Here is a 22004-nt window from a genome sequence, read left to right as displayed (position 1 = left end):
AATATCTAATCTTGAGAGAATTAGCACAGTCTCGTTATCACAAGACAAAGATGCAGACCGATATGCTGAACCTTGTAGGTCTTATCAGTACAGATAAGATAAGACCAGACTCCACTTGGATAGACTGCAGAGTGTGGGCAGAAGCCATTCACTGCATATTCTACAGCCGGAGCTGGAGATAAAATGCAACACATTTCTATTTTTTATATCTTTATTTTTTTATTTAGGTTTCTCCAAGCTCTGTCATTGGTTACTGCCTGAATGACCTGTTCAGTTACATTATTGACCATATTGTGCTAGATGATTTTGAGACGTTAGAATCAAGTATGGTTAAAAACTGGCCATTCGAACACTGTGGAGCTCAAACAGATAATAGTCTATTTATGGAATACTCCCTTGTTGAATGTTTCTTGGTGTCTTAGAGTGATAAGTACACTATTTACATTTCATAACTTTTAGCATCATTTTTGTGTATTTTTTTCTAAAAAAAACAAACAAACAAAAAACCCGCCAAAACTATATAAGTCAGTACCATTTTATTCTGATTTTTTCCCCCAAAAAAATGTACAAAGCACATCATCATCATTTCCGTTCAAGACCAGAGTTGAGTGTTTTTTTTTGTTTGTTTGTTTGTTTTTCTCTCTTGTCTTTTATATATTGTGGCTCTCTACTGAGAGCAGTGCTAAAAGGCCACCACAGTTTGTTCTACGAGTGCAGTTTACTGTTTCCCCTGCTCTAGCAGCCATGATTCAACTAAGGAGAGGCTGTGTTATGTGATGGTTATAAAAAGCATATTATGGCAGGAAACACCTTAGACCAAAGCAAAAGCCTGGTTTAGACCCATCTATGGAGTGTGTAACATCTCCATTCATTCTCTGTGTCTGCCAGCAAACTACAGGAGTCTGAGAGCAAGAACCAGGAGCTGCTGGCTGAAATTGAAAGGCTGAGAAAAGAGACTGAGGAACTCCGTCACAGGAGGGGTCAGTCTCATTCATTTTTTATATATGTGTGTGTGTGTGTGTGTGTGTGTGTGTGTGTGTTTGTGTGTGTTTGTGTGTGTATTTAACTCTTTAAATTTCAGACATTGTTATAACTACTAGGAATTATCCAGTAACCAGTATAATACAGGATTTAGGTAGTTATTAGAATGAATTTGACCTGAACATGGTGTACAGGAATGGAAAAACCATTTACTCCAAACATCTAAAATGAAAGCAATAAAAGAAAATGTACTTTTATAAAAAGGAATTCTAAGTGTATTTAATAATAAAATGTACCTATGTATTTATATGTATTTATAATGAACACATTTATTCAGAACATTTTATAAAAGAAAAGTACTCTGTATTTTTCATAATAAAAGTACATTTATAATATAAAAGTACATTCATAATAAAAATATTTACTCAGTACATTTTCTAATAAGAAATACTCTGTACATTCAATAATAAAAAACTATGTATATATCAGTACAAAAGCCAATAACAACACTGTCCTTGGCTTTAATTATGAATATTGGATTCTAATTTCTGTTAAATCTATATATCGTTTGGTTCTGTTGACTACAAGTGTGCTATCGTATAATGTTATTTTACTATAGCTTTTCAAAGACTTGCATTCTGTGGTGGAAAAAAAAATCCTAAAGTGTTTTGCCTATGTTTATTTGTATAGATTTCCAGGTGTCCAAATATAAATGATGCTACATCCAAAATCATAACTTTCTAAAAAGGCACAATTTGACTTAGAAGAACTTTAGTATTATTCATATTTACAAACAGGCTAGCACTTACTTTAAGTGTAATACTCTTCCCAGGCTACTCAAAGCGTAGGCTAGTAAGGTCACCTCTAAACAAACTGTTCAGTTGAACTCAGTTCAGTGTATATAAGGATAAGGATCCAGTGGTATTCATGGTGGAAAATGTAGGCAGGACAAATCGCATCAGGTTTGGTTCCTGAAATAAGCATTTTGACCAGCTATAGAATTGCCGCACAACTTCAGAGGCCTAGTCCTTTTAATATGTTCTTCCCAACAGTCTGACTCACCATGAAATGATTCTCACCTTGAAATGTTCTCAGGTGTCAAGCACCAGGATTCTCAGAACTCTTTCTTGGCCTTCCTCAATGCTCCCACCTCCGCACTGGACCAGTTTGATGTGAGTTACATATCAGTATTATTTTCATTTTTTTTCCTTTCCTCTCCAGGATGCCGCTAGCTTCTGCAATCTGTAGCTGCAGAATAGCATGATGACAAACATTGTCCAAACTTGCTGACCTTGCTCTGTTTTTCCAGTTAATTTATGAAGAATGTTGACTGAGCAGTCCCTCTTTTTGAATGATGTCCTCTGGTGTTTCTTTATGTTCTTATAATTAAATGTATATCGTCTTCTCTTTTCTGTCTGGTTTTATTGTCCGTCAGGACTCCTTCTCCTCCTCTTCTTCCTCTTTAATTGAGTTTTGGGAAGACGTAAGTTGACTTGGGTATCTGCTTCAAAAGCCTAGGCTCGTCTATTGTCTCCTGTAGTCGCTCAGATCAATTCCTCAATGCCCTCTTTGAAATAAAGGTGCCAAAGTAGTTGTTGGAGCAATGCCATGATATCCACTCGGCCCAGAGCCCCTTCAAATCTCAGATTAACTCTGTAGAACAGTGCGTATACACACACACACACAATTCATATCCATTAAACAAAGCCAGGATGCATGACCCCTCCTTACATCCAGCTTTGCCAGAAGTCAGTCTCCGAGCCTCAATAGACTATGCTCTAGCTGGCCTGAACAATCTGGTCCCAGCAGCCCATCACAAAAGGTTGAGAACGGTGTGTTTTGTGTTTGCTTAGTGAGGAAGTGGGCATGTAGGTGCATACCCATGTACATATTTGTCGTTAGGGACTGATCAGGGCGGCCTTTTGCTCCTTTCTGTCCTCTTGATCCCTCATCCAGCTGTTAAAGGTGTGAAGTAACTAAGCGTGTCCTGAGTAGACTGCCTATTCATTGCCTTCGTGATCTCCACCCCTCTTTCTGTCAGTGACCCCTTGCCACACTCTCTCATATGTCCTGATCCCTTTGTGCTGTAGGCCTGGAGAGCATCCAGAGATCCAACAACTTGATAACACGTTCCAACATGCTTCTCTTCCCCTACTTTGCTCCCTTTTAGCAGTTCCACGAAGCATTAAACCCTCAATCGCAGCTTAGACCGTTTCCCTCGTATGTCACTGTTCGAAATAATAATGTGAATTTCTTTTTTTTCCTATTTTTTATTTTTATTCTCTCCTTTCAAAGCGCTCACCTTCTTGTGGCCCAGGAAGCAAAGGCAGACGCGTAAGGTTCAGTTTGGTTTCTGAGTGGGTATATTGATGATGGTTTGGTGAAGAAAAAAAACAAAAACAAATGTACACTTTTTTTTAGTAGACTCCAAATGTAGCAAAGGCTCAGCAAAGGCATGTTTGGATCTTCTTGGTTACCGTTATGTATACCACACACTTTGAGGAGACGTTGAGTAACTTCAAATACTTGCTGACACCTGAGTACACCAGGTAACCAATCGAAGTATACACACAAATCCCGGTTTATTCTGGGGTAATCAGAGAAAATACGCAGGTCAAACAGTAAATCAAAACTTGAATGCCTTAGTGCAGTGGTTCCCAACCTGGGCTCCATGCCCCCACCCTCAGCTTTCTTAGATACTTGTAGGGGAGCTCCAAGGATGGGAACCACCGCCTTAGCGCAGTGCAAGGGCTCGGCACACAGGTGCAAGCTAGGTTCTTATTAATCTGTCAAACAAATCACACAAATGTGTTGTGAAGATGGCGGTTCTTCGTCAGCCTCCTACGCTGTACTGGCTAGCTCCATTAGCTCATTAGCTTTTCTGAAGAGGCAGCCTCTGTTACTCATTCCACATGAAACCCTTACCAATTTCCTTCTCCATTGTTAACAGATTACCCGATGTTGACGCTTACAGTTAGGGATATTTTGCCACACGGGTCTCTTTATTCTGAGTATCAGCCGATACTGATCTGATCTTTGTGTTTGTATGAATAAAACCAGTCACACAGTTTAGATCAGATGTGCTGCTAAATTCAGTAAAATCTCTATTTTTAGTAGCAGTTTCTATAATGAGAGATTCTGAACTGATTGATTTAGTTTAGTCGAGACTGACTCTCCTCCCTGACCAATCAGCTCTCAGCTTCTTTACAACACTGCAGTCTAATCACTGTGTGTGTAGTGGTAAAGTTACACACTCTGGACTGCTATCTGTAGTTGTTTATCTTTTACTGGTGTGTAATAACTGCTTTATAGTGGCTGAATGTGCTGTCATTGTGGTTTCTATAGTGTGTGTGTATTAGCATTTGCGTTAGCCTCCACCTGGTTATGAATGGACTCCTCAGTGCTGGTTTAAAAACAGAGAAATCGTAAGCGGTTCTCCCGCTGGTAAAACAGACCATAATATCTGACCCTTTATAAAACTATTCCTGAAACGCTCTGTTTTCATGTTTCACTGTAAAATAGCTCCACACTGCAGACACTAGACCCTTTATTTACCTTTTGAGAACGTCCGCTCCAGTAATGTCCGTCAATGGTACCTTGAGGACACCAGATGGCGGTTTGAACATCGTGGTTAAAACAAAGACTCGATCCATTAAAACATTCAACCCTCAATTTGTTAATCCATTATATGCCTGGATTGGCACCAATAAACAGACTGGATCAGGACATCTGTACTTGCAGTTACTCGAGTATCGAAATTAGCCAGGATTCACATCCTGTATGATAAATGAATGGACAGGATAGAGTTACATGACAGTTACTGTGTTAATACCGTTTGAGGCCAGTGTCTAATGATTAAGGCATGCAGTTTTTACAGTTGTACTTTTTGTTGCTTCCATTACCTATTTATGCATTACACTTGTAGCTCCAGTGCAGAGTGGTGAAAGCAAATGTTGCACACTAAACATGCCTTGGCTGATCAGTTGCATTTGATTAAAGGGTACAACTTAGTGAAAAAGATTTTATCACCAAACTAACACTTCAGCGGGTGTGCCGACCACAAAGCAGCGATGCTGTCTTTCCGACTCTTGTGTTAATGCATTCTGAGTACTGCATGAGTGGTTGTTGTGTCTGTGCTGTATACTCTACCGCATGGGAAACTTGTCATAAAATCATCTCTGAGGTTGATTTGTATGTCAGTGTCACAAATTAAGGGTCATTGTATATTTGCACTGATTTTTGTTCCCCTGTTATTGTATGGTGACTGGGTTTCTGGTTGGCTGGGTCCTTTTCCCTGGTGTTGTGCATGTAGGGTGGGTGTGCATTGTGGTGTTTTTTTCTGTTTCTTGGATTGAAGCCTGGTTGCTCTGCTCTTTGCTTTGTTCTGCCGTATGGGTGTGATTTCAGTAAACAATCACTGATCCCAGATAAACCTCCGTGGACCGAATGCACCCTGTCTTGTCTGGGTTGTAGTGCTGAGTTGTGTTTTAGCCATCTGTTAATGCATGGTGTTGAATGAATCTGCTTCCCTTCATTTTGTTGATTAGCCTGTCTCTCTCTGTCACCCTATTTCTCCAGCTTGACTCAGCCGATTTCACTCCCTCCAACACTCCGTCACGGGACGAGGACTCCAAATCACGCCGCATATCCCGCTCACGCTCGCCGTCTACCGCCAGTGACTTGGAGCCCATTGAGGTAATGGATAAGATCTCAATATGACCCATTTTTACTGTTAAACGCTGAGTTTACTCATTTACTTACATGACATACAGTCATGTAAATGTTGCTGTGCTGTATTACTGGCATTAGCAGAGATGTTATTAAATACACATGATGTTCACTGAAGTTCTGCTTTTGTTGCACCCTGGTATGCCTGGACCACAGCTGCAAGGATTCAGCACCCATGTTTCAGGAAATACCAGCATTTTGTATATTCTGCCTTTGCAGTCAAAAGCAAAAGTTGGGGGAAAAAATTTAACCTTATTTGTTCTTTTAAGCTCTCCCCGAGCTGCTGTTGAACCCTTTAAGGACAAAAGAAATCACACATCAATCATGATTTTTCAGTTGAACATAATTCTGCTGTCCTCTACTGTGTTTGAGAAAGCAAATGTAGAAAATGTAAGAAAGTGCAGATGCCACGTGGACATTTTTAACCACGCCACCGAAACTGTGTGGCAAAGACTCTTTGCCTGGTCTTTTGCTGTTGAATTACATCTGATTTTAAACTAAATTATTGTGGCAATGCTGCCTTCCTGTCGGAAGTGCCAGCGCATCTTTGCTGCTTCAAAACCATATTGCACAAAATTAAACCAAAGCCTGTTTGTGATTCTATAAATAGTTATTTTGCATGAGTTATTACAGAAACTCTGTGGAAATCACAATGACTGAAGTGGTTTTACTGCATCATTTTAAAGTAACTGATGTTCAAGTGACTGGGGAGGTTAGTAAAATTGTATTATAAGACAGTTCAGACACATTCTAAAATAATCATGTTTGCATATCATGCCTAAATGATGTGGCTCTGTTATCTATCTAGGATCAGTTTGGTAACAGACAATGCTAAGCATTCAGAGACTGAAATTGCATTGGGCAGGGTTTGGGTGGGCAGGGTTTGGGTGGGGTAGGGGGTACAAAAACCTGGATTGGTTCTTTGAATGTGTCTCATTAGGTTAAAAGCCATTTGAAGCTTCACATGTGAAAGTATGTTTTCAGTTACATGTACAGTACTTATGTTTGACCTCTTCTCCTGCAGCTGGTGGACCACTCCTCCCGTCTTCAAACCCCAACGGGCAGATCCGGCTACAGCAGCCTAGGCCACTCCTCTCCTAAAGTAAGAAAGCGGACGGTGTTGTGTGAAATGCTGGGAGTGGTCATGTCAAATTTGGAATGTAAAGAAAGTCGTATGCATTTATGATGAGTCTGTATTTTTAAATAGGCATTAATGAACGTTTTTACTGTGCCCCTGATGCAGCCCAAGGCCCATCAGTTTGTAGTGAAGTCCTTCAGCGTTCCTACCAAGTGTAACCAGTGCACCTCTCTGATGGTCGGCCTCCTCCGCCAGGGCTGCACCTGTGAAGGTGAGAGAGCAGGGGGTGCTCGTTGTGGATTATGTACTAACAGTGATAGAGAATGTACAGTGCTGTGTATTTCTGATAATGTAGAGCTGTTTTAGGCTGTATCACAATACACTGATCAACTTTAACCTTATTATTATTATTACTACCTTATTCTTTAAACAGGATGAATGTGTCCTAATTATTGGCTGGTAATGTTTTATATATCTCCATCTGTTCCCACAGTGTGCAATTTCTCCTGTCATGTGACATGCGCCGACAAAGCCCCTGCTGTGTGCCCAGTTCCTCCTGACCAAACCAAGGGTCCTTTGGGCATCGACCCACAAAGAGGCATCGGCACCGCATATGAGGGTCACGTCCGGGTGAGCTATGCACAAAGCACTGCAGTCTAGGCATAGAAGTGAGCGCTATTATTCAGGTATTATGCAGACTGAACAGATAATCCACTCTTAACAGGTCCCAGATTTTGATCAGTAGAAAACAACCTGCAGCTTACTTGTGTTTCTAACCCACTCTGCACCAGAGGAGACCTCCAGATTGACCATCACCTCTGCTCAATGAAGGGCATCTTAGGCTTTGTCGGAATAGGTTCTAGAGACTTCCTTTCCTGTCTGCTTTCCATGATTCTGACTAACCTGTAAAAGGAAGGATGGTTAGGAAACTAATGGGGCACTCCTATCACTTTTAAACAAACAAACAAACAAATAAATAAATAAATAAATAAATGCATTTAAAATGCAGATCAGCTTCATCAAGTGCATTGCATACATTTTCATCTTGTTTTGTCGTTCCTAAAATCACACGGGCATAGCGAAATCCCTCTTAAAGGACCCATTAAACTAAACTTAACACAGAACACTGTAAAATAGATGCAAGTACTGATGATGGCCTTGCATTACACCCCCCCCTTACTATATTCCTAACTTGTCCCAGCTGGTTCCGAACATGCCTGTGTATGGTTTATAGTCAGGGTCAGAATAACCCATTGTGATAGTTTACTTTTGGTCCAGCAGAGGGCACCAGCGGTGCTGTAGCCATCAGTTCAGAACCAGTGGTGAGTGCTTATTGATGCCTTCACAGTAGTAATCAGAGTATGAAGGAGGTCAAAATACCCTTTTGTAAATGAGACGAACTTAAAGCCTCTAAACATCTCAACATTTTAGGGGATTGTCTTAGGGGCTTCTGCTGTTACCGCTGCCAGATTGTGAGATCATGAACTTCTATGACCGTTTATATGTAGCTATTCTAGAAAACTTCAGTTGTACATTGCATGACTCCTTGTCAATCTCGTCCCCATCAGGTGCCGAAGCCCACAGGTGTGAAGAAAGGCTGGCAGAGGGCTCTGGCCGTGGTGTGCGACTTTAAACTCTTTCTGTATGAGCTGGGCGAGAGCAAAACCACACAGCCCAGCGTGGTGGTCAGCCAGGTCATTGACATGAGGTGAGAGCGACCTTTGCTCAGACTTGCACATTTTTAATGATTTGTAAGTTTTGGCCATGATGTACATTTGTATATAATATAATTTAATATATATGTATGTATCACTTGTTTTGTCAGGGATGAGGAGTTTTCAGTAAGCTCAGTCTTGGCTTCAGATGTCATCCATGCCAACAAGAAGGATGTCCCCTGCATATTTAGAGTAAGGATGTGTGTGTGTGTGTGTGTGTGTGTGTGTGTGTGTGTGTGTGTGTGTGTGTGTGTGTGTGTGTGTGTGTGTGTGTGTGTGTGTGTGTGTGTGTGTGTGTGTGTATGTGTGTGTGTGTCCTTTTTACAGCTTTGAATAAGCAGTTTCTTCTAAATGTGTAATAACCATGCACTCAAATGTCACCTTAGCTCCACCATGCATCACACTAAGGAAAGGGGCTTCTTTGACAATAATTGAGCTAGTGCTGGGTGACATGACCTCAAATCAGTATCACAAATGATTGAACATTTTACCTTGTTGGCTCAGCGTTTGAGTTCTCCTCTATGTTTGGAGGAGTCACATGAATACACAAGTAGTAGTGTGTTTTTAAGGGGACAGTACATGAATACACACAGTGAGACAAGTGAATGAAGAAGGCACATGGGCAAGATTATGTCGATGTGAGGTTCTGAATGTCAGTTTTGAATGATTTTTGATCAAAAAGTCCAGGTTTTCCTTATATGTGAAGAACCATTTGACCATTTGAGTTTTTGAATGGTCATGGTTCTGTCTAATAACTATCACCTTTTGACTGTGCCTTTAATAAACCCCTTTTTTGGGCTGTATAGCTAGCGACTGTAGCTCCCTGTCCACTTAATTTAGGATTTCTCAGAGGATCGATGCCACCGGACCACATAACGGGACATGGTTTCTGAATTGGTCATCTTGTCTTACCTCAGTTCCTATCAGTTGTTTGTACATTAAGGCCAGTGTTACACTGACTGATCAAGACCGTGATGCCTTATAGACTTTATCAGGTAGCGTGATCGGAGAATCTGAAAGTTAGCAGGGTTATCTATGTCAGAGTATACTATTTACCAGATGTTACATTTCTCATACCATGTCTTCATATGTTAAACCCAATAAAAAGAATTCAAAAAAAGAAAATCAGATGTTATGTCCGTTACCATGCAAGTGACCGTATACACACAAGTCTGTTTGACGTTTTGCTTACCTTAATCTAAACAAATAAACAAAAAAACAAACGCTCCCTTGTTTCAGTTTCCATTTTCCAGGTGTTCAGTGTGGTCTTTGTCACTGCAATTTTTTTAATGAGGAAGGTTTCCGTTAGCATTAAAAACTGATAACATTTCTTTTGTCAGTAGAACTGGCCCTTAAACAGAAGTCAAGTTACGGTACTCACAATCTCAATTCCCCTTGAAACGGATTTGTCATGGTGGCTAAATAGTAAACCTGTACGTGGTGGATCTGTCCAGCAGTTGTAACTCATAAAGTGGCTAGTGAGTGGAAGTTTGAAGCAGATGCTTCTAATCAAATGTTGACTGTTGGTGTATTAAACATCCCTCTTGATGTGGCTCTTGTTCTTACTGATTGTTTGGGTTCTCCTCAGGTAACGGCGTCTCAGCTTTCAGCCTCGTCCAGCCAGAAGACATCCATACTGATCCTGGCCGACAGTGACCACGAACGCACAAAATGGGTGGGGCTGCTGAACGAGCTGCACCGCATCCTCAAGAGGAACAAGCTGAAGGAGCGCTTCGTCTATGTGCCTAAGGAAGCCTATGACAGCACGCTGCCTCTCATCAAAACCACCCAGACTGCTGCTATTATAGGTACAGCATCATAAAAAAAAGTTTTTTATGGGACAATCGGGACTAAGATAAGTGATCTAAGCTTTGTAATGGTGGCTGAGAAATGATTAATCTGTGGAATTGTTACCTAAATGAGACCAAACTGCCAATATTCTGTGTTCGAAAATGCATCTAGTACATGATATGATGGCTCTCTTCTTCAAATTACTTTGCAAATGCCGATCATCAGGGTTCAAAATACCACGTGCCATTCTGGAGCCAATAGAGCACAAATGATGGGCTTTTAGACTGAGGTTTACAGTCTCCGAATTTCTCAGAGGGTCAATGCCTTTTTCACAGCTCATGTCTAAACCACATTATGGTTGTGTGAAAGGTTTTAGAAACGAGACAATGCTGTTTTTATTAACATTTGTTTTCCCTCGTTAGATCACGAGCGTGTGGCTCTAGGCAATGAGGAAGGCCTCTACGTGATCCATGTCACCAAAGACGGTAAGCTTGTATTCTTTAGCTCCGTCTTTTTACTGTGCTATGTAGCAGATATACCATAAAAAAAGCTGATGACATAGAACACATGTTCATCTCTACATAAATGTTCACTCTGGTTCTCCCCTCAGAGATCATCCGTGTGGGGGACAACAAGAAGGTGCACCATGTGGACCTGCTGCCATCTGAGCAGCTGCTGGCCGTCATCTCTGGCAGGAACCGCCATGTGCGGCTGATCCCCATGGCCGGCCTAGATGGCCGTGAGACCGACTCCTTCAAGCTGCCCGAGAGTAAGGGTTGCCATGCCCTGGTGTCTGGAACGCTACGCAATGGCGCCCTCACCTGCCTGTGTGTGGCCATGAAGCGGCAGGTCATCTGCTACGAGGTCAACAAGGGCAAAGCCCGCCACCGACGTCTCCGGGAGATCCAGGTAAACGGTGCTGTTATCTATATCTGGTAAAATGAGAGAATTCAGTGTAATGAACCCAGCATACATTGAACAGATGAGCAAGGACCTAATCTAATGTGCAAAACCTGTTTGGAGCGGCCTACTTTAGAAACAGCCGGATTTCTTTAGAGTGTTAGTAATAAGAAGCAGGGCTGTTGGCTCATCTCCCTCCACGTATTCTTGCACCAGGTGCCTGGAGTGGTCCAGTGGATGGCGCTGCTGAGTGAGCGTCTGGTGGTGGGCTACCAGGCAGGCTTCATACGCTACAGCGTGCACTCAGACACTCCACCAGTCAGCCTCCTGCACCCCGAGGACCACACCTTGGCCTTTATCGGACAGCAGGGCCTGGATGCCCTGTGCGCCGTGGAGATCTCCAGCAAGGAACTGCTGCTGTGTTTTAGCTGCCTCGGGGTGTATGTGGACACACACGGACGGCGCTCACGCCAGCAGGAGCTGATGTGGCCCGCCGTACCCACAGCATGCTGTAAGTGCTTTAGATGACCTCTTTTGGACTGATGATGAGCTGATAGTTAGCGAAATAGTTAGTGGAAGTAGGTAGCATTTTGCACATGGGTACCTAACTAGCCAAAAATGAGCTAGTTTTTATATATATATATATATATATATACACACTTTTTCTTGTTTTTTCAGTGGTGCTAAGGTTAAACTTAAAGCACTTTTCTGTGTGTCAATAAGGAATGTGACTTGATGTAAGACATCAGATAAGGTTGTACCAAACAGAATTTCCCAGGTAGCTGAAAAGACTGTCCAAAAGGAAGGGCCTTTCCTTGTCTTCTTATTGGACAGTTCTGACTGTGGGCTTAAAGGCAACCTAAAAAAATGGGCTTGTTTACATTTTAGTTTTATTCAATTGCATCACTCTGTGATGCAATTAGAGTGTCACAAGAGTGTCTATGCCAGCTGAACATTTTTACTTGGGGATAGGTGGGAGTTGGACGGCAGTTGGAGGTAAAATGAATAGGGACAGAAAACGTTAATGTTGTTTAAGCCCATAGTCAGATCTGTCCAAAACAAGGACTAGTAAAGGACCTTTTTATTGGACGGTCCTTAGTTATGCCTAAAATTTTTACCTTTTCAGCTTCCTGGGAAATTATGTTATGGGACAATCTCAGCTGATATAAAAAGTCTCATTCTTAATTGTCATGCAGACAGATGTATTTGGGATCTTTAGCACCACTAACAAAAAACATAAATGGTTGTGGAGTGATTATGGGTGGATTTGCTGTTCTCCCTGGCCAGCTTTTACTTTAGCTCTAGGTATGACCTGAGTGTGTAGCCAGTTTGTAGGTCTTTCTGTGGGATGTGTTTACAGCTTTATCTTTATCTAAAAATAAATAGAGAATTGAGTGAATCAAAAATTGCTCACTGGCTGTATCCTCTAAACATGCTGCAGGCTACAACGCCCCCTACCTGTCAGTGTACAGTGAGAATGCAGTGGACGTGTTTGATGTGAACACTATGGAGTGGATTCAGACCATCCCTCTTAAAAAGGTGAGACAAATTCCTAATGTTCTTAATGCAAAGTGCTCCAGCTCTGTTTCCAGCTTAGACCTACTCAGGACTTAGCTTTTAATAATAATAGCAGAAATTGTGAATATAGACTGAAGTACAATTTAATCCTGCAGGAGGGCAATATGTGCAATTAAGCTGTAGCTCTCTTATTGAAGTCAGTGTGATTTAACAAAAATAATACATGTTTGTATATTATATTTTAATATTTTATTCGAAATTTTAGATGGATGTGAAAGGTTACACTGAAATTCATATTCAGAATGCCTCATATTTCAAATGTGGTGATCAAATCTTAGGGTGGATATATTAGTGTAAATAGAAATTACTGTAAATAGATAATGATGATATGACTGCAGAACATTTGTAATGTAAATGGTAGAGCGCCTCACTATCCACTTGTAATCAGATAACTTGAGATGGAGGTCAGTTCCCTAAATTACTTTAATTAATTTATTAATTATTAATATTATTTGTATTATTATTATTATTATTATTATTATTATTATACACCACAAAAAAGGCTTTTTCCATCAAGGTTTAACTATATAGAGTTTAACTATATTTAACTATATAATAATAATTAAATCTTAGGGATGTAACGATACAATGTATTGTGTTGTATCATAGCTAGCATGTTAGCTTGTGGCTAGTGTGGTACTTTCATAATATTATATGCTCCAGCAATGTGAAACATTAATGTGAGGCACATTTTATGACATTATTGCTGCCACAAATTAAGATGATACTATAAAATTAAAAATCTTGTGAATCGATGCAGCCCTATTAAATTGATCTTATGTGAGAAATAACGGAATGTGCCCTGGTACAGGTCCGGCCACTGAACACAGATGGATCTTTGAATCTTCTGGGTTTAGAAACAGTAAGGCTCATCTACTTCAGGAACAAGACAGCAGGTATGATCAGCACTATCTGAACCCCTGATTATACTTTGTGGACTGTTTTGGTTTGCAGTGCTTTGTGTTTTTGAGGTGTGTGCCAGGTCTATAATCTCTGTGTGTGTGTGTGTGTGTGTGTGTGTGTGTGTGTGTGTGTGTGTGTGTGTGTGTGTGTGTGTGTTTGTCAGAGGGAGACGAGCTGGTGGTGCCAGAGGTGTCTGATAACAGCCGGAAGCAGATGGTGCGCAGTATGAATAACAAGAGACGTTTCTCTTTCCGCATACCTGAGGAGGAGAGACTGCAACAAAGGAGGTATACACACACACATGCTCACACACACACACACTTGCTCTCATAGGCACTCACAAACTCGACACACAGTGAACATCTGTCTCATTTACTCCAAAAGCTTTACACATGTCAGTGGGCTTTACTGTAGAGCAGATTGTCATTTGTGATGCTAGATGTTCTCTCACAAGGCTGCATATTCTCACACGGCTTAACCCAGTTGTTTTCATCATTTGTAGTATAAGATCACATTAGATAGGTTTGTGTAAAAACTATGCTGTTCATCTCACACAGACAAAGCGGCCGCTTTAAACAGCACTAGCAGCAGCATACAAGGAAAAAGATAAATCATCGTGTGTAAACTATGCCATGTTCTTCAGAGTGGCACAGCCATTAGCCCTCTGGAGTCTACAAACATGCCACCGCATCAAATATGACATTCAGAGATGTTTCTACTATTGCCAGATCATACTTAAGTCACATCTGGAGTTTTGGGGCTATGAAGATTCTGATTTGTGTGTCCATCTATGTTTTGTGTGAAACTGACCAACGGACACTCACTGCGTTTTAACTGGTGGATTTGTGCGTCTTCTAATCTGTAATTGGTGGATTGGGGCCTCCGTCTATGGTTTGGTGTGAAACTGACTAATGGACACTCGTCCTCTGTGGTTATACACCGATTTATTCATCCATTCCACTGCTTGCGTGAAGCTAAGACTCTGGTAAACCCATTTCAAGCCCCAAAACAATTTGTCCACATGAGTAAAGGTATGCTTTCACAGGAAATATGAAGAATTTCTAAAAAAATCAGGTTCAGGGTCCGATTATCTCTTCACACGGTGCTCCAAGTCACATGGGGTCTTATTATAGAGGAGATTTTTCCGAACAGTTTGATGTAAACGTGTGGCTATTATCTTATATGCAAAAAGAAATTGAGAAAATGTCCTTCTTCAGAAGGCTGAAGTGTTGCCCTTATCATTGGGAGGTCACCAGTTTGATCCCAGGTGATGCCACAGCCATGCATGGGTGGAAGCTGAGAGAGCTTAGAATAGAATAGGCCTCACTTAGCATGTCTGTTGTCTGGCCGTCTCTTTCAAGCGTGTTCAGCTGTCCAGTATTAGCGTATTAGCGGCCGGTCGACAAAATGACACTTGTATAAAATCCTACAAGCTTTATTCCACTGCTGGCTTTCTTTGGTGAAGTATTTCATCGGTGTGTCTTGTGTCTTGCAGAGAGATGCTGAGGGACCCTGAGAAGAGGAACAAGCTGATCTCAAACCCCACCAACTTTAACCATGTAGCTCACATGGGGCCTGGGGATGGCATCCAGATCCTTAAGGATCTGCCCATGGTGAGACACATCAACACTCACAATGCTGCATTCATCAGTACCAGACTTTCAGTACAGGCAACATGGACGCATTGTATCAGTGGTTCAGATAATACACAAGATTTCACACAAGCCCTTCTTCCATGATTTTGATTCACATTCCTAATGTGTAAACGTGTGTCTCTCTTCTGTCTGTCTCATTGTGTGTCTCTGTGTGTAGAACGTCCGTGCTCAAGAGAATCGGCCTGGTTTCAGTGGCTCGGTCAGTATCCCATCCATGGCTAAAACCCGAGCAGAGCCGGGCCGGTCCATGAGCGCCAGCAGTGGTCTGGGCATACGTGAGTACTGCATTCCAGCACACACTGACCACTTCCTCCAGTTGCTCTACTCCGGCACACAGTGTCCCTGAGGACTAGTAGCGCCCCTTGTGTATAATCATTTTCATTTTACTCTCTTTCTCAGGTTCGTCAGAACGGCAGTCGCAGAATGGCAATGCCCTGAGGAGGGAGCTGTCAAGCAGTAGCTATAGCTCCAAGCGCCAGACCATGACTTCTCCATCTGAAAGCTCACTGTCCTCAGGCGGCGGAATGGACATAGGAGATGCACCGCTGTCCCAGTTCGACAGAGAGGTGAGTCCTCCTCTGATGAGAATGCTCACCAGTCAGACATTCATGCTCGCCATTCCAGAAAGCCATGGCCTACCATGCCTGGTACCTTTTACTATTATTGTCACAAGTGCATATACACTTGTACAATGAAATTCTGCTCTTCACATGTCCCAGCTTAGAGTCCCAGGGTCAGAGTGCAGTGTTAGCCATGGTATGGTCCCCCTGAAGCAGAACGGATTAAGGCTCTTTCTCAGGGTCCCAACAGTGGCGGCTTTAGTGGACACGGGTATTGAACCCACAAGCCTGTGATCAAAAGCTTATCATTCAGAAACACAAACATGGCTTAGTTATTGCAGTTTAAATACTTTAAATACTTGTAGTAAGACAGATTGTTCAACCCCTGCAAAAAGTCCTGCATATAGGCCCATATATTGAACACACATGTGTCTTAGCAAACCAAACAGCTGTCAAAAACTAGCTCTGGAACAAAGCTTGGTGATAGTACCCAGAAAAATTAGCTCACATCCTAGTCGCCCCAAAATCCCCAACTACCTCGCGTTGCCTCCCTCCTGACAGTGAGGCCTCCAAAGCATTCATGCGCCAAACCAGGAGTGTTTCTTCAGCCACAGACACTCTACACACAGAAGCCACACAGCAGCAGCAAATGGCTGCCCTCTGCTTTCTCCATATCTCCTAGCCCAGTGATTCCTAATCCTGGTCCAGAAGGTTCCGATGTCCTACACATCCCTGCTGTAATCCACTCACCAACTTCAACTCAGCAGTGACTGCACTACGTAATATAGTTTTATTAAAAATGGAAAAAGTACCAATACTAGAACTGTGTAGCTTAGTGTTGAGAAAGCATAGTGGATAACAGCATCCACTCGCATACAGTGAATGGTGTAATTGCATGGATAACGGAGCTTTGATACTGCAGCATGTGTAAGAGCTGTTATTGACCTATAGTTGGCATGCTGTTGGCATAGCTAGAGAGAGACAAAATACTTAGGTCACATCTGGAAATGGTGAAAAATGACGTCTCCGGAGCAGAGTTTGTTTATTAAATGTTAGTTTTTCTAATAGTTTCTTCACTCAAGTTTCTCAAGCCTTCCCTATGACTTCACCATGCAGCCTTGTTAGACTGTGTGTGACCAATGGGTTCTAGGTAAGCTTTTCCATAGGACAGTCTTACAGAGGACCCGCCTTACCTTCACTGCAGCCTAGGCTTTGGAACGCAGCCAATATTCGAAGCAGCGTTCTGGAGAATTAGTATTACTCGCTTCTGCAGGCCAGGTGTGTTAGCAAAGAGAAAACCCCAAAATGTGCAGGGCAGGGGTACTCCAGGACCACATTTAGAAATCACGGCCCAGGTCCAGACCTCTCTGTATGGCCATCCATTCAGTCCCATCCCTCTCAGGCCAAAAAGTAGCCTCGCTGGGCTTCATCTCAGATCACCCCGTTTACCCTTTGCTATGCCCTGCATCCCCATAATGTAACGCATCGTACCTCCTTTCGACCCTTTCTGAGCCTTCCCCAATGTGGAAGCCAGTCTCTGGCTCTCAGTGTGCCTTTCCTCCCCTGTGGCAGGCTGTGTCGCCCTCGGAGAAGACGCCCGATCTGAAACGGGCGTTGAGGACCCTGCTTAGTAAAATGAAGGTAAAGTTTACACTCTCGTAAGCTGAAGTACACACGCATTCCCTCCATCACTTCCACGGTCCGACGCATCTGCAGAGCGCCCCCTGCCCCCCTCCACTCCCACCCACTTCCAGAACTTCCATTACCATTGTTTTGCTCGGTTTTGAACCGTTCCTAAGCACAGTACCGTAACGCACTGGCTCAAGTAGGATCGAGGATCTCCAGGCTTGCATGACTTTGTACATTTCTATTTCGGAATGGCAAGGTCCTGTCAGCATGCTCTCCTCCATGCCAACACCACTGCTCTCTCCAGCTGTCCATCAAAAGCAATAGGAGAGAATAAATAAAAGTAAGGAAGGTCTGGACTTATGTAGTGTGCTCCCGCATAAGCTGGCAGAACGCATCCATGGCTTTGCATGTATGTGAAAGCTCACTATATTATAAAGGGCCTAACGTCCCTGGCGAGCCACTTCAGCACTTTTGAAACCGTGTTTTTGAGGATGACCACTTTGCAGATGCCTACAGGAATGTGAAGCTGATTTGAGCTCTTAAAGTGTGAGATGTTTTTCATGAAGGTTACTTGTCCTCGCAGTTGTTGCAAAGTGTCTTGTTCCCAAAAACACCAATGGGTGATGCCTCACCAAACTCACGCATTGTAAACATGGCATAGCAGAAATCAGCCATAAGCTTTCTGAGAATATCGGAAATGTACTTTTAATGTGGATATTCATTGTGAACATGGCAAAAATACCTTCGTAAAATTTGTGACATTCCATTAGACTACAAATGTCTCTGAAAGGTGCAGTAGATGAATGCATTTATCCAGTATTACGGTATTATTAATTATTCAGTATATAATACGGTATATAATTATTATTAAGTATTAAATTATTCTCTCTAAGGTCTACGTAGAAAGTAAATGACTTGGGTCTCTCCTCTGTCTGTGGACAGTCTGGAGGTGATGTGCTGCTCTCAGATCTTACTGAAGACCACAGTTCTCACAAACGCCATGTTCTCCTGAAGTGGCCGTTGTGTTTGACTGCATCGCACCTTCAGAAACGAGACATTTGTTTTCTCTGTATTTTTTTAATTAATGGATTATTATAATTAAAATCCTTTTCCAAATCTTTCCTTTGAAATTATTATTTCAACTATTAGACCTGGGTTCAGTATAGTGCTGAACATTCTGAACGTGATGTTGGAAGACAGCTTAACATTCTCTTTTGAGTGTAAGAGCAGATATTTTACCCCAGTACTGTAATTTCTGGTTCGGTAGTAGGTCAGCCGTGTTTACGAGGCTCACACGAGTGAAGCTCAAAGCGGTGGAGTATCAGTGTTACAAGATTTAGCTCTGGGTCTTTATGTATCAGAGTGAGAACATCTAGCCTCCGCTGGATCCTGGATCAGCGTTCTGACTTGGTTTCCTACATAAGAACCCCCGAGCTCAAATGTTTGTAAGGCTTTTGCATGTGCAGATAGAGCCTTCAGATATCCATCCCATCGACTACTTTGCTACAGTGTGTCAAATGTAGCCGTACTGTTGTTTATAGTTCACGCCTTACGCTCCGGTAGTCAACACCTGTATCCCTTTACTGTAGCCACACTATGTGCTGACGTGTTGTGTATATGCTGATTTCAGGGCTTGGATCGCGGGCTTTTAAGCAGGCTTTCAAGGAATTACATTTGCTTTAGCTGCTGCGCTGCAATATCAAACCCTGAACAACAATGTAAATAATTTTAAATATAACGGGGTGTCCAAACATTTGCATATGACAGTGTGTGGGTCCCCAGTGACCGTCTGTCTCTCCCTTAACTACAAAACGTATATAACTGAGGTGCGACTGAAAGCAGCATGTATTCATGAACACTGTTCCTCCTCATGCTCACCGCAAGCGTCTCCAGATTTGCTGACGCCTGTGTTTCCGCTTGGTCTTGCAGGATTCCGACTCCCCGCGTCACTCCACTGCCTCCAACAGCTCCACCTTCAGCAGCCCGCCAAGCCCAGCTTCCCCGCACAAGACCAAGTCTCTCTCGCTGGAGAGTACGGACCGCATGGGCTGGGACACATGATGGACAGTGGCTCTCGGCCAATCACAACATGCCCTGGCCCAGCCTGCCGTAGGCTCCTCCCTTTCTCCCTCATCCCTGCTCATGGAACTGCACCCAGCACTCCAGGCCCCTCCCACGTCACACTGCAAGCAGTTCCTAAGTGAGGAATATTACGGAGGGGAGGATGCTGGACTGTCGGCATGGGTGACTTGTGCGTGAGTGAGTGTGTGTGTGTGTGTGTATGTGTGAGTGTGTGGCCAGGGCATACGTTAGAACTGGAAGGCAAACGACCCCTCTACATCTGGCTTTGAAGCTGACTGGTGGGAAACTGAAGCTTCAGAGCGTTACTGGCTGGACTTCAGCCACTCTCATTCCAGGCAACGAGGGAGAATTTGTGGGTTTTATCTTGACTGGCCTTTGTATATAGACTGGGGTGGGTTTTTTTTGGGGGGGTGGGAGGGGGGTGAACTTATTTATTTCTCAGTCCAACACTATAACTGTTGAAAAAGACAGTATCGTTTCCTTCACTTCCTTCCTCCAACTGTGGACCATATCTGCAACAAAAAAAAAAGAAAAAAGAAAAAAGACCAAAACATGGCAGCGTGGATTTTCTTTGCTCTAGAAAGTGATTTGTGCAGAGACTTCTTCTTGTAGTTGGCTGCAGCTTTCCTTGTGATACGCTGCCATCACTGCTTTATTACTTGCGTCCTGCCCTAGACATTTAAGCATCTCTGGAAGCAGAAGCTTTCTTCCCTCTTTTAAGCTTTTCCTCTGGTTTTTGTCTTCACGTCTTCAGTTGTTACCACATTTTTTAGATTCAACACGAACGGGAAGCTTCCATCGAACACCACTGACCTGTAAGCCAGTTTTCCATCACAATAATGTACATAGGGTAAAAGTATAGTATAATATATTATAAGGAAATACTGTAGAGAGAACAAGAAACCTTTTTTTTATTATTTAAACTTATGTACCCATGCCAAGGTCATTTTAAATTCTTTTTTTATTTGCTTTTTGTTTCCTTTTGAAAAACTTTGAAAGACTTTTAAGTCATTGTGTTGCTGAATGTTTAATTCATAACGGATAAGATAAACAAAACAAAAACGGAGGCATCTCTTTGCTCTGCTCCTATTTTCTCTATTGTAAGAGATAGCACTATGTATTAACACACGAGATTAGAACACAAAACTATGTTTGTATTATCATATTGTGCCCCGGCAAATGTTTTTTAATTTCCGCCACAAGAAAAAAAAAACAAAAAAAAGTATGTGAGAAGAATGTGTGTTTGTCTGATGCCATTTTGCCAGACTCCTCTAAGTTTATTTTATTCCCAAAGATAAAGAACAATGCAGCTTCTGCTGGAGAATGTGTGTGGTATACAGTATTGGTGATCCTGTTATTGAATTGCACATCCACTACCACTTTACAATTGTGAAAAAGGTCACAATTAGACTTTATTTTGAAAGATATCTAAAAAGTACAAGCTGGACAAAACTGCTTTTTTTTTTCTTTCCCTGCACAACTTTGAGGAATAAGTTGTTGTCCTTAATAGCCTTGCCTTGGTGTTTAAGAATAAAACCTCCACTGACCTGATGGTTTTCTTATTGTATTATATTATATTTAACTCTCTGGAGAGCGGTTCGTTATGTGGAACTTTGGGTGGAAGCCTTTATTCAATTCCCCACTGAATAGTGTGTGCTAAGAATTGCACTCGAGGTCAAACGTCTTAAGACGTGGACATCGACTTACTTTGCTTGTAAGACAGCTGGTTGTTAGATCGTTACAGTAGGTCTGTATGTTGTTCATTTGTTTGTTTCCTCCCCAGTCTAACAAGCTCGTTGCTGTAAAACGTCTTAGGACCAAGATGGAATTCTTCTACATGCCATTCTTCTAATCGAGAGCACTTCTAGAGGCTTATCAACTGGCTTTCAACTCAGGACTTCTCAGTACCATTATACCTGCAGCTCACGCTAGCAGGTGCAATGTTGAGAGAGAACACCCAAGGCAGCTGTTACCCAAATGCAGTGATGTTCAGTGACGCACACGGGCAAGGGGCCATTTGAACAGTCAGTCAGAGAAGCCAGTCCATTAGGAAATGCTTCAGCATTTGTTTCAGTGGTCTTATCTACTTTACTTTACTTTGACATGCTTTCATATATCATATTTTTTTTAGAATATGCTTTGTAATAATTTGTACAGTTTTGCATGTCATAGATGTATTAATTTCTTGGTTTCATTCCATGGTTGTATTGTGTCGCTTTGTTTTGGTGGGGGTGTGTTTTCCTGAGGAGAGCACAGAGATATTTAAGACAGGAGGTGGAGCAATTGAAAGGATTGAACTGGCCACTAAGTGAATGTGGAGAACGTATTATATTAACCTGACTCCAATGTAATTCAATAAAAGGAGGGAGATGAAACATGCTAGAGGTTGTGTTGTGTGTGTGTG

General features: G+C 42.2%; 1 protein-coding gene across 6 annotated transcripts in view; it reads left to right on the top strand.

Annotated features, from left to right (window-relative positions):
• Positions 1-19999, top strand: part of cdc42bpab (CDC42 binding protein kinase alpha (DMPK-like) b) — a 75049-nt gene extending 55050 nt beyond the window's left edge. For 3 of the 6 annotated variants that reach the window (XM_072681186.1, XM_072681178.1, XM_072681170.1), the window contains 20 exons: positions 889-980; positions 2077-2153; positions 3277-3315; positions 5560-5676; positions 6734-6811; positions 6953-7058; positions 7281-7417; positions 8356-8495; positions 8613-8694; positions 10091-10310; positions 10716-10778; positions 10904-11202; positions 11410-11704; positions 12635-12732; positions 13583-13667; positions 13838-13961; positions 15170-15287; positions 15487-15604; positions 15729-15895; positions 19448-19999. In XM_072681186.1, coding sequence (XP_072537287.1) covers positions 889-980; positions 2077-2153; positions 3277-3315; positions 5560-5676; positions 6734-6811; positions 6953-7058; positions 7281-7417; positions 8356-8495; positions 8613-8694; positions 10091-10310; positions 10716-10778; positions 10904-11202; positions 11410-11704; positions 12635-12732; positions 13583-13667; positions 13838-13961; positions 15170-15287; positions 15487-15604; positions 15729-15895; positions 19448-19579 — 2587 coding nt within the window. In that variant the 3' untranslated portion in view covers positions 19580-19999. Of the gene's footprint in view, positions 1-888; positions 981-2076; positions 2154-3276; positions 3316-5559; positions 5677-6733; positions 6812-6952; positions 7059-7280; positions 7418-8355; positions 8496-8612; positions 8695-10090; positions 10311-10715; positions 10779-10903; positions 11203-11409; positions 11705-12634; positions 12733-13582; positions 13668-13837; positions 13962-15169; positions 15288-15486; positions 15605-15728; positions 15896-17461; positions 17531-19447 lie in introns of all 6 variants that reach the window. The other 3 variants (XM_072681154.1, XM_072681146.1, XM_072681162.1) reach the window with 2 other exon arrangements.
• The last annotated feature ends 2005 nt before the right edge of the window (positions 20000-22004 follow it).

The sequence above is a fragment of the Salminus brasiliensis genome, chromosome 1 (genome assembly GCF_030463535.1).
Source record: "Salminus brasiliensis chromosome 1, fSalBra1.hap2, whole genome shotgun sequence".
In the NCBI taxonomy this organism is placed as follows: Eukaryota; Metazoa; Chordata; class Actinopteri; order Characiformes; family Bryconidae; genus Salminus; species Salminus brasiliensis.
Note: the sequence above shows the minus strand (reverse complement) of the source record. Positions and strands in the feature narration are given on the sequence as shown.